A 12,346-nucleotide genomic window follows, 5' to 3' on the forward strand; every position below is an offset into this window, starting at 1 on the left:
AACAACAACAACAACCACTTTTTGAACTGCAGGACGAAGTTTTTAAAATCGGTGATGATCCATCGCTTGAAACGTCTGTCAGACAGGTGTTGAGCACACCTCAAGGTCGTCAGAAATTGCAAAGTCAGTTAGGACCGTTAGGACAAGTATATGTGAATACTCTTTTAGCTGGTAATACAACAGGCTAGGGCAGAAGGGTCTTACGGTTTTCTGTATTAGGCATCGTCAGCTTCTTGTAGCGGGACAGTTCTCAGTATCTCCGGACAGTCCGCTGTGGGTACTCCACGATACTCGACAAAGCGTAAAGCGAGAGGAGTTCCTCCTCGAGACGACGTATTCGCTTCGTGTGGCCGTAGAGTGAGTGACCTCGAAGACCTGGACGAGATCTCTTCCTCGTACGCAGTCAGAATCAGCGATACGCAATCGTGAGGATTGTTTGACACTTGAACGTGCCGCAGGTGGAGCATACGAGATACATCGCAAATATGGATCGAAGACGAGATCTCGCATATTCCTCCCTGAGTTTATTACAAAGAATTACAAAGAAATCGGAACGACTTTCTCGTCTTGCACATTCTCGATTATAACTCTTCATAACGAATTTACCAAATGTTTGCACGAAGAATAAATGCTGACATAATTCTGTCGAGAACATGTGGTAATTACAAAGAATTGAGATAAGAGAATTGGAAGAAAAGAAAAATAAAAGAGTAAAAACAATTATCGAAACGTTTCAACGATACAACGATAATAATGAATGACTTTGGTTTTCTTCGGAAATCGTGCGCGGCCAAAATTAGACATTCTGTATAAATTACTGATTGTGTGGCAAGTTTCTTTGAAGTAACGAAATGATGCTGTCGTCAAAGTTCCATCACAAAACCAAGCAGCGGTTATTTTGGAGAGCAACTCCGTTCGTAAGTTTCAACAGCACACATTTTATCAATATTGAGTAACCACTAGCACCGTTAAATCCACTTCAGACTTGAAAACCTGTAGAGTGACTTTTCTTGACGGACTACCGGGTTATTTTGCGATGATTGTTTGCGGAAAGACTCTAAGGAGAGTCGAAACGTTCATACTTTGAATAAAGAAGATATCACGAAAAAATTGGAGTTAAGTCATCTTTCCACATTAATGCGCACTGACTTTTATTAGCACTGAATCGGTTATTATTGTTATTTTAAGAAATGAGAGTACTGTTAAGATATTTTATTTTATTGTTTATTTTGTTATTAGTATATTTCTGAATTTTCTTGTACATTTGCGTTAATATTTTCATTCTTTATTATTTTTATGATATCAAAGGCATTTACTCGACTCGGTTTAACGGATGCCGAACGCATGGAGATCTACACGATGGTGGCTGCAGTGCTACATCTCGGTAACATTATGTTCGAGGACAATCCGGAGGATACTAAAGGCGGCTGTAGGATAACTGCCGACTCGGGAAAAGCGGTAACGATATCCGCAAGGTTACTCGGGGTTGATCCCGAAGAGTTGCGACAAGCTCTTGTCTCGAAAGTAATGCAAACCAGTCGGGGTGGTATCAAAGGAACCGTCATCATGTGAGTACACAAAGATTTCAAATAATATTCTGTATTTTATTGCTTTTCTAATGAATTTAAATATTTTTTAAATTTTCTGTTATAATAATTTTCTGTTATTTTTATCTTTTTTTATTACTCTTTCTGACTATCTAATTGCAATAGGGTGCCCCTGAAGGTTTACGAAGCCCATAATGCTAGGGACGCTCTGGGCAAGGCTATTTATAGCAAATTGTTTGATCACATTGTCGCGCGGATTAACAAGAGCATACCTTTCAAGGCTTCGAGTTACTATATCGGCGTGCTGGACATTGCAGGATTTGGTGAGAAAAATGTTCTTAATCAGTGAACATTTTTCTGGTTTATATAAAAACGAATCGTAACAATTTTTTTCTCTTGTACGTAGAATACTTCAAAGTCAATAGCTTCGAACAGTTTTGCATAAACTACTGCAACGAGAAACTTCAGCAGTTCTTCAACGAACGGATCTTGAAATATGAGCAGGAGCTTTACGCCCGAGAATCCTTGAACGTTCCAAAAATCTCTTACGTCGATAATCAGGATTGCATCGGTGCGTGAAATTAAAATTGCAAGTAATAAAGTGCAAATTACAAATTCGGACATTTATTCCTTAAAATAAAAAATTATTTTTTTATATAAAGATAATTTAGAAGACGTTCTATCGTTTTATCTAAACAAATATTTTCACAGTTTTTCTTAAGATAATATTTCATGGATGAAATGATAAATAGTATTTCCACTTATAGATTTTGAAAATGAATTGCGTGTCACGCTAACTTTCAGATTTAATCGAATCGAAGAATACGGGTATCTTCTTCCTGCTAGACGAGGAGTCGAAATTGCCGACTCGCAGTTTCGCACATTTCACCAACGAGGTTCACCACCCGTGGAATGGTCACTTCCGCATCAATTAACCGCGAACGTCACGATTGAAGGCTCATCGAGAATTACGAGACGATGAGGGCTTCGTGATTTGTCATTACGCCGGCGGTGTCTGCTATCAAACGGTAAAAAAATTGCTCACAAAATAAGGAGTAAAAAAATCATAAATGCATTTTTCAAAGACATTTTCCTGATTTTTAGACTCATTTTGAATTTTTGCATCCAGAAAAATTTCTAAAAAAATATGTATGTAATTGTGAATTTATATTTTGATCCTATAGAACCAATTCATTGAAAAAAACAATGATGCATTGCACGCCTCCTTAGAAGGGCTTATTCAGGAAAGTGGGAATAAATTCCTTAGGACGCAATTCGTCAATCATTCGTTGCAAAAGGAAAAGCTCACCTTTATTAGTGTCGGCAGTAAATTCAAGACGCAGCTCGGCGAACTGATGGACAAGTTAAAGAGCAATGTAAGAATACGGATTTTTTAATTTTTTTATACTTTGTTCTGTCTTCTCTGTTTATGTTGTAATGCTTACCTGAATTTTTTCAGGGAACAAACTTTATAAGATGCATCAAGCCGAATAGTGATATGGTAGCGCATCAATTCGACGGCAACAGCATTATGAATCAACTACGCTGTTCGGGAATGACGTCGGTTCTGGAATTGATGGAACACGGATATCCCAGCCGGGTGCCTTTCCACGAACTTTATAATATGTATAAGTCCTACTTGCCGCCGGAGCTCGCTAAGCTTGATCCCAGATTCTTCTGCGAGGCTCTGCTGCACAGTTTAAAGCTGAATCAGAAGGACTTTAAGTTCGGCATCACCCGAGTCTTCTTCAAGCCGGGCAAGTTCGCGGAATTTGATCGGATTATGAAGTCCGATCCGGAGAATCTGCGCAAGCTAGTCGCTAACGTGAAGAAGTGGTTGTTGAAGTCGCGCTGGAACAAGCTGCAATTCTGTGCGTTGTCGGTGATCAAGCTGAAGAACAAGATCATCTATCGGCAACAGCATCTGATCGTGTTGCAGAAAACGGCGAGGATGTACATCGCGAAGAAACAGCACCGGCCACGCATTCGCGGTATTATGAAAATTAAGAATCTACGGAAGCAATTGACACGTATGGAGGAGACCGCGAATCAGTTAAAGAATCGGGAGAAATCGACGCAGGATATGAAGAGGCTCGATGACGATCTAGAGGCAGCTATACGTAAAATCAAAAACAATCCGAGGATTGCACCGACGGAGATCGACGGTCTTTACACATCTCTAGTAAATCAGATGAATAAACAAATGGTCGCTCTTCAAGACATGGTGAAGCAGCAGAAAGTCGCCGAGGAACAAGCAAGATTAAGGAAGATTCAGCAGGAACTCGAGCTAGAGAAGAAACGAAAGGAGGAGGAGGAACGCAGGAGGAGGGAGGAGGAAGAGAACAGGAAGAAAAAACTCGATATGGAAGCCAGAAGAAAGATTGAAGAGGAGCAGAGGAGAAAACAGGAGGAGGAGGATCAAAAGACCGCAGCTGCTCTTCAGGTTCGTTGAGTTTCTATGTGATAATATTAATTTATAAAGAGGTAAATTAATTTTAGTGTAAAAATCTAAATTGTTATAAGCAAGGTGTTTATGTCTTTTTATTTTATATTTACAAATAGTTAACTTATTTTTAAATTCGAGAAATAATAAATTTAAAAGAAAAATTTTTTTTATTTATCCAAGAATTGACAAATAATTTGGCAATTTTTTCGTAAATAATTATTAGTATATATTTTATATATATGCTCTTATTTTGTATTATTTAAAGGTTCAATTGGAAAAAGAAGCCATGGAGGAGAATCGGTACCGAGATTTACTGGAACAAGAAAGAAGAGACCACGAATTGGCGGTCAGACTTGCTCAAGAATCGAATGGACAAGTCGAGGATTCACCACCGCCTATACGAAGGTAAAATCTTATTTGTTAATTAATATAATTGGCACGTACAAAATATAAACGATTTCTGAATTATTAAAATTACCGTATTTTATAAATTATTATTTATTGAATTATCTAAATTATTAAAATTTTTTAATTAATAAATTATAATTATAATTTCATTTTTAATTGTAACTTTATCGGTATATTGATCGATACATATAATTTTATACTCGTTGATTCAAATATGAGAAAAATCAAGAACGTTGTTAAAATAGAAATAAGATGCTATTTTGTTGTTTAAATTGATACAGTGGCTCCGATGTACGAGCACCTATGAACAACAACAGGCTAATAAGGTATCGTATAATTATTCGGGTTTCTCGTGTGAAAGACTAACTTCTAATGAAATTCTCCTTTTCGAATGAATTAATAATCCTCATCGCACGCAATGATCCACGTTCATTTTTCATCGATTCTTTGATAAAGCCTATTCCACAAATAAATTGTTCCCTGTCAAAGAAAGGCTTGTAATTTTTCAAAGAATCTGTCAAAGAAAATAGATGATTCTATGTACATTTTTAGGCATACTATTAATTGTGAGATTTATTTTAACACTTTCAGATTCTCGTGTAGATTTTTTACTCACACTGAACCGCATGATGCACTAATTTCGGCTTGTATTAACTTTCTTGTTGACTAATACCAGCGAATATGTCTTTTAGCGCATGATATATTTCAATGTTAAAGTATCGTATTACGCGGAATGTTATAAAACCAGATAACATATTATTTTCTTATGGGTATCTATTTGCAATGTAGATCGGAGCAGGTTCGTAATCAACAGGCGGCTATGAGCAATAAGAAGTACGATTTGTCGAAATGGAAGTACTCTGAGCTGCGAGATGCAATCAATACGTCCTGCGACATCGAGTTACTCGAAGTACGTGCGCGCATATCGGTTACGTAACTTTTTTTATTTAAAATTATTTATTCTAGGCTTGTCGTCACGAATTTCATCGCAGACTGAAAGTTTATCACGCTTGGAAGGCGAGAAACCGCAGGAGAACCATCATGGATGAAAACGAGAGAGCACCAAAGTCTATCATGGAAGAAGGTAAATAATTACAATCACATTGCAAATTAATAATAATGAAATAGCGTCAATTGTAATTAGATTAATAAACAACTGTTTGAACCTGTAACAATTGAAAAAATTTCGTTGAAAATGTAGACATTAATACATAACAATTGATATATTACATCTTAAAATTAACATTTTTAAATAAAGAATGTCTCAAATATTGTATAATATAAATAAAATTGTGTCGAGAAGGGCTACGAGCCCACTCTTTCTTGGATAATGGTTATCCTCTTCACTTTATTTTTTTCACTATATAGAATAGATTAAATTACCACATCCACAAAAGCAATATTGTTCAACCTTCTAATAAAAAAGGAAAAAATTGCTCAAAAATTTTTTACTATCCCATACGTTAAATCAGTTTTTGAAAGCTTTAGGCCCATTGCTCTTAAAATGAATTCAAAATTAGCCTTTTCCATCCCTAATACCTTTAAAAATTACATAAAAAGAGATAAAGACCAATTAGATTTTTTATCAAAAAGTTTATAAGATATTGCGAGGATTGTGATACCAGCTACGTGGGTCAAACGAAGAGAAAATTAAAAAGTAGATTACAGGAACATAAGTCAGATATAAAGAAAAAGACGGATCGGTTGTCACTACCTACAAAATTAATTGCAACCGCGAGTTTAATTGGAATAAAGTAAGAATTTTATATAGTGAGCTTTCTTACAACAAATAATTAATATCTAAGATAATTCACATAAAAAAGCAAAGACAAGGTCTAAATAGGCAGAATGATACGGAATCGCTATATGAATCCTATCTTCCTATTATACAATCTCCTTCCTTCTCCTAATTCTTCTTCTTTGAAATAAAAAGCAAAAAACAGAATAAGAATATAATGTACGGACAATGAGAGCTTTACACGGCGCAGGAATTGTTGCGCAATTTGTATAATAATCATAAACTCTTTACATAATATTGAAACAACGACTTATTAATACAGACCGTACGTTTTGGTTTGAAATAAACTATTATATAAATTGTGCAACAATTCCTGCGCTGTGTAAAGCTCTCATTGTCCGTACATTGTATTCTTATTCTGTTTTTTGCTTCTTCCTCCCCCCCTTTCTCAGTTACCCTTTCCCTGTCAGTTATTATCTCCTCCTCCCCTCCCCACTTGTAACTTTAACATTTTCGTCATTTCGTAATATTTCAGCTGCGTTACACTTAACGTTTACAATACTCGTGGAATCATTTCATTCTTGTCATTTATCACATGTTAAACAAGGACAAACGATGCTCGCGAGCATTAAGTGGAACGCAGCCCTAATCAGACAATAAAGACGTTCTATCGCAATCTGCTTTATATTATATATTTTTATATTCCGACTGATCTTATCTTTTAATTTTAAACATTATAACTGGTTTTACATATTTTAAAGTCTTCATTAGTTTTACTTATTATATTTAATCCAATTATTTTCACTTTTACTAAATTTATACTAATTGTTTCTAGATTTATATATTTTTATATTATTATATTAGTTGTTTTACTGTTTCTATAGTCTTCGACTTTTAGGTAATTTAATCATGATACATTTTGTAACGAGCAACAACATTTTACATACACATTCTTATTTTCAATAAGAATAATGTTGATAATGGAGCCTGTTGTGATCTATGATGCTCATAAGAACACTTCTGATCAGCGTGATAACACACAATAGGATCTAGCGACCTTACGTCTATTTTTAGTCTGTATTTTTATTAATTATTTTTAAGCCGTCTACAATTTTAATTTTTATTTTAATTAAGCCGTTTATAATTTAAATTCACAATAATTATATTTTGCTTTGTTTAACATTGAGAATCATCCGATCGGGATCGAAATGCTGTTTGTAGCTATATCTTTGTTTAATATACTATATTATTTTTTATTACATTGTTTTCTTATGGCTCGTAGTCCTTTTCGACACAATTTTATTTAACATTTTAAATCCTCCTTTTGCACTATATCACTAAAAATCTTATTGATCTTGACCTTTGATCCCCTTACAATCAATAGATTTAACTTGTATGTTTCATTTGGAGCTAAAGTCTTTAGATATTTCTAGATATCTAAAAACAGAATTTAACAAAATCGTTTTTTTACACTGAAAGAAAAGATTGACTGAATATGGCATAGCCATTTTTAATTGATTACAGCAGTCAATTTTTGATTGCATTAATCTATTGAAATACTATACTGACATTGCATAAAAAATTGCTGCTGTAACAAAAAAGTGATTGCTGCAGTCAATTAAAAATGCTGTGCCATATTTTACCATCTAATTTACTGACTGCAGCAGCTAATCTTTTTCAATCAAAGAAATGTTGCAAAAGAAAAAACGAAGAAACAGATCAATGAAATCATAAAGCAATCTTATAAAGTAGTTTTCTACGTTGCAATCCGTTGCACTACTTAATAAATTAATTAGCAATAGACTAATAGATGTGTGTATGTGTGATAACTGAAATGTATATATCTTCATCAGTTTGGAAAGAATAATCTTAAATTAATATATCGTTTTCCAGCCGCAAAAACGCCAAGGACTCCGTTAAAGCAACAGATAGTTGAGTCATCTCAAAGATATTTTCGAATTCCTTTCGTTCGTTCCTCTGCTGCCGGGCAACAGGACAACACTCACGGCGGCGGCAAAAGAGGATGGTGGTACGCGCACTTTGACGGTCAATACGTGGCACGGCAAATGGAACTGCATCCCGATAAATCGCCTATACTCCTCGTGGCAGGTAAAATTCCGTAATTACATATGTAATGTTTTTATGTATTTATTACTTATGCTAATACGAACGCTCTGCATTGCAAATGCTTTGAATTACGTAATTTCTGAACGCAATAAGTAATAACTGACCCAGATAAAAACGATTAATCTTTGTATTTATAATAGGAAAAAAATGTAAATTATAAATTAAACATAGCTAACGACAAAATAATTGAAACAAAAAATAAAACGACAGAATAATTTTTTATACAAGTATTTATACGCACGTACGAAAATATAGTTTGTATTGGTATTTTTATGACTTCGCATTTTGATTGAAATGTTCTTGCCATTAAATTTGTGTTATACTTTACATGTACTTTAAATCATATAGCGTTATGTTAAATTTAATTTCAAAGAATTATTTTTTTCACAACAAGTAAGAGTTTAATGCCTATTACAATCGAAATTGGATCTTAGATGCTTTTAAATAATTTCTGTGTGAATTTATATACTAAGGCTACGTTTCAAAACTACCTCTCTGAGGAAAATTTTACTCGAAATATATAGTATACGTAACGTATACTATAGGATATATAGAATAAAATCTTCCTCGGAGAGGAAGTTTTGGAACGTAGCCTAAATATGTAGTCATTTAAACTACGCGTCGAAATGATTTTTCGGACTTATAAACGCAATTAAACTATTAATTATTTTTTTGTTTGTTAGGCATAGATGATATGCAGATGTGCGAATTAAGTTTAGATGAGACTGGATTAACGAGGAAACGCGGTGCCGAGGTTCTAGAACATGAATTCAATCGCGAGTGGGAAAAGTATGGTGGTAAACCATATATAGCGCCGTGTGATCGCAAGAAGTGAAGAATTCGCGACGCAGTTGTAGGAGAATTTTACTTCTGCGTTACGTTGCGCAAAAAAAGAAACGCCGCATAAATCAGCGCGTAAATTTGTTATGATTTTTACGTATCTTATGTAGGTTCTTATCCGATGAGTGCATCGGCGATTCTGTGCCTTGCGAGATGTGCCTTGTATATTATGGCACAAACGATACATTTGTATCATAAATTATATTTTACATCATAGTTACGTAAGTCGAAGAGCTTTTTTGTTGATGTATTAAAATTCCTATTTTTTTAAATCTAGCTTCTTAACGATTCTAGCATTTGTTGATTTATCAGTATTCTATAACTTTTTTTTACTAAATAATTAAAGATGGTTATAACTTTAAAAAATATATATAATTTTTTTCGTGGTAAAGTTATGTAATTCTAAAGCAGCATTCTGTTATAAACAAGAACAAAAATAGATAAGATATATCGTTGTTCCTTACATTAAGCTTATGCATTATTAGCATACATTTGCAAGCTATAAAAATAATCTTGATTAAACAGTTTAATGAAAATCTTAAAACAATCTTATAACAAGATTTGTTTACGTTGATAATGATGATATTTACTACATAAGTCGTACGAAAAAAAAAATAATAAACAATACAGACGAAACGGACAATGAATAATTTATACCGTCAGTTGTACTGTACAAGCAAGAATAATTGTGAACACAGTGATATATGTCGAATTAAATTTTGCAGAGATTTAATGCTGAGTAATATTATAAAGCGGTAGTGATCTCATCCAGATGATTTCTTAGAATTCACGTATTGATACATATACGATAATTACACATAATAATATTAATAAATATTTATATAAACTTATCAATAAATCTTTAGCAGAGTAGAGAATATATTGTTGTATTTAGAAGCACCATATTTTCAGATTTATGTTGAAATATTGTAAGAGGAATTGCTAATATAAAGATCATTACAAGATCCTTTATTTGTGCGCCATTTGTGCGTCTTTACAAAAATACGACCCCTAGCTTGATATAATTTTTTATTTAAAAAAACCGAATGTATTTCCTAATCGCTTATCGCTACAGATGGTGGTATCCAGCCACCAAAGGCCATCTCCAGTTCTTTTGCAACCGCCAGACAAAGACGATCTTGATAAGGCGCAGCTATGACCTAAATTTATATATATATATATACATTAAGCAATAAACCAACTATTTCATTCTGGTTTTATTCATTTTAGATTTTTCCATTGCAAGAGGCAGAAAAAAAACTTTCATATTTAATCTGAATTGATTAATTAAAATTTACCTGAACGCCTATGGGCATTTTCTCGTGTAAATTAAGCCCCATCGGAACGTGCACCGCGGGAAAACCGAAAATATTAAATATTCCGCAATTCGCAACGGACATCATTTCGCATAGTACAAACTGCGAAAGAAATTGCTTTCGGAAGGTTGGGTAAATAAGTACGCCGTTGTCTCCCAATAGATCCTGTAGGACAGACGAAGGAAAGTGGCAGTTAAATGTAAAAAAATTAGTAACGAAATTGACTCGTACAGACATGATAATTGTATTAGACTAACCAGTAGTTTCTGTCGAATCTCTTCTGCATGCTTCGTGTAATGCGATATCTCTGATTCTGTGAATGGAAAATGCGTAGCTAATGGTATATTGAAGAATAACAGCTGTTTCGTGTGTTCCGACAGACCAAATAGAGCTTTCATCATTTCGACGTTTATATTCTTATGGTGCTGCAATAATAATAAATCGATAATAAAACTGGAGCTGTCTTTTAAATTATCAATTCAAAACTGAAGCGTATACCTTTTATATCTAGTTGTAGGGGAGACTGGGGCAAATTGTTACACGGGGTTAAATGGGGAGCACAGACTCTTGCACAACGCATAAAACATGAGGCGTAAGAAAATCAACCAATCAGAATCCTTTATCTCATGGAAAGGAAGAAAATAGAGGACTTTGATTGGTTCAGTTTCTTATGGATTCTGTGTTATGTGTTATGCAAGAGTCTGTGCTCCCCGTCTAAGTTGTTACAGTTTGTTTTTTTAATGCTCCATTTTTATGAATTTTTATATGCGATTCTTATGATATTCTACAATTTCATTTAGTTTAGCCGCCATATTTCAACTCTAGAAGACACTACGTATATTTTCTTGATTTTCACTATTAAAAGTAAATATTTCATTGTATATTGCTTGTGTTAATGTATATATAAATTACAGGTAATGTGATTATCTTTTTGTATATTTCTTTTATATACATTTGATTATAATAACACATTTTGTTTGAATCGATATAATGTACCTTTTGATCTGTTTTTTCGAATTGGAAATGGAAGGTTGGGACAAGTTGTTACACTTTGATCGAACCAGGTTGTTACAGTGTAACAACTTACCCTATTGAAAATAATTTTTTTTCTTCTACAGAATGATGCACAGGTCTATAATAAATAGACTGTCGACTTCGTGTCCATGTTTGAAGCAGCTCTGGACAGCGCTATATTTGTATTCACTCACATGTACAAATCACACGGATAATAATGTTAGTGTTTTCACATAAATTTATGCGATTTTCATGGATGCATATGTGAACTGAAACAAGTACAGCTGGGAATTAGATTTATCTCTTTCTATCATAATGAGTCAGCAATCTAATTATAAAAAGTCTGTGAAATGGTGCGATCTCTCTCTCTCTCTTACAAAAAAAAAGACAAACAGAGAATCTGTAAGTGTAGACATCGTATGCGACAGCGGCAAAGAAAGTTAAAAGATGGCTACCTGTCTGTGAGAAAAGCAACAAATGCGTGTAATATTAATTTTCTGACTTTCCAACGTTAACTTCAATAATTTATTAAAAAATTATTTTTAAAATATTTTTTTAATTTTATATTATAAGATAAATATTTCTTGTGAAGTATTTCAGGTTTGATTTTAATGTAAGTTTATAAGAGAAGAGTCAATAAGATGGGTTTTTAGACCGATCAGTCTCAAAGTATATAATTTTATTCTTTTCTGTTCAAGGCTCATAATGTCCTGAAATGGTTTTTTTCAAAAATGATTTGATCCAGAGGAAGAATCATTTTTAAGTTGCCGTTTTACATAAATTTTTGTACCTTACAACAAATCAAGATGCGTTTCATATTTTAAATATTGCTCGCAAAGATCAAACTTCTCTAAAAACTACATATATAATATATATGCACTATAACATATGTTAGAGCCATCATTTTCCG

General features: G+C 33.6%; 2 protein-coding genes across 4 annotated transcripts in view; one reads left to right on the forward strand and one right to left on the reverse strand.

Moving 5' to 3' along the window:
* LOC108749008 (myosin heavy chain 95F) overlaps window positions 1-9,431 on the forward strand; it is a 22,851-nt gene extending 13,420 nt beyond the window's left edge. The window contains 12 exon segments of the mRNA XM_018487491.1: window positions 1,309-1,568; window positions 1,713-1,870; window positions 1,954-2,118; window positions 2,352-2,575; window positions 2,732-2,923; window positions 3,007-3,990; window positions 4,259-4,398; window positions 4,683-4,727; window positions 5,191-5,311; window positions 5,368-5,485; window positions 8,033-8,248; window positions 8,950-9,431. Coding sequence (XP_018342993.1) covers window positions 1,309-1,568; window positions 1,713-1,870; window positions 1,954-2,118; window positions 2,352-2,575; window positions 2,732-2,923; window positions 3,007-3,990; window positions 4,259-4,398; window positions 4,683-4,727; window positions 5,191-5,311; window positions 5,368-5,485; window positions 8,033-8,248; window positions 8,950-9,101 — 2,775 coding nt within the window. The 3' untranslated portion in view covers window positions 9,102-9,431.
* A 135-nt stretch (window positions 9,432-9,566) lies between these two features.
* LOC108749022 (fatty-acid amide hydrolase 2-like) overlaps window positions 9,567-12,346 on the reverse strand; it is a 9,481-nt gene continuing 6,701 nt past the window's right edge. For 2 of the 3 annotated variants that reach the window (XM_018487515.1, XM_018487516.1), the window contains exons 8-10: window positions 10,680-10,847; window positions 10,405-10,587; window positions 10,162-10,266 (exon numbers count right to left, since the gene is read on the reverse strand). In XM_018487515.1, coding sequence (XP_018343017.1) covers window positions 10,162-10,266; window positions 10,405-10,587; window positions 10,680-10,847 — 456 coding nt within the window. Of the gene's footprint in view, window positions 10,267-10,404; window positions 10,588-10,679; window positions 10,848-12,346 lie in introns of all 3 variants that reach the window. The other variant, XM_018487517.1, reaches the window with a different exon arrangement.

Source organism: Trachymyrmex septentrionalis, unplaced genomic scaffold, assembly GCF_001594115.1.
Source record: "Trachymyrmex septentrionalis isolate Tsep2-gDNA-1 unplaced genomic scaffold, Tsep1.0 scaffold25, whole genome shotgun sequence".
NCBI classification, from domain to species: domain Eukaryota; kingdom Metazoa; phylum Arthropoda; class Insecta; order Hymenoptera; family Formicidae; genus Trachymyrmex; species Trachymyrmex septentrionalis.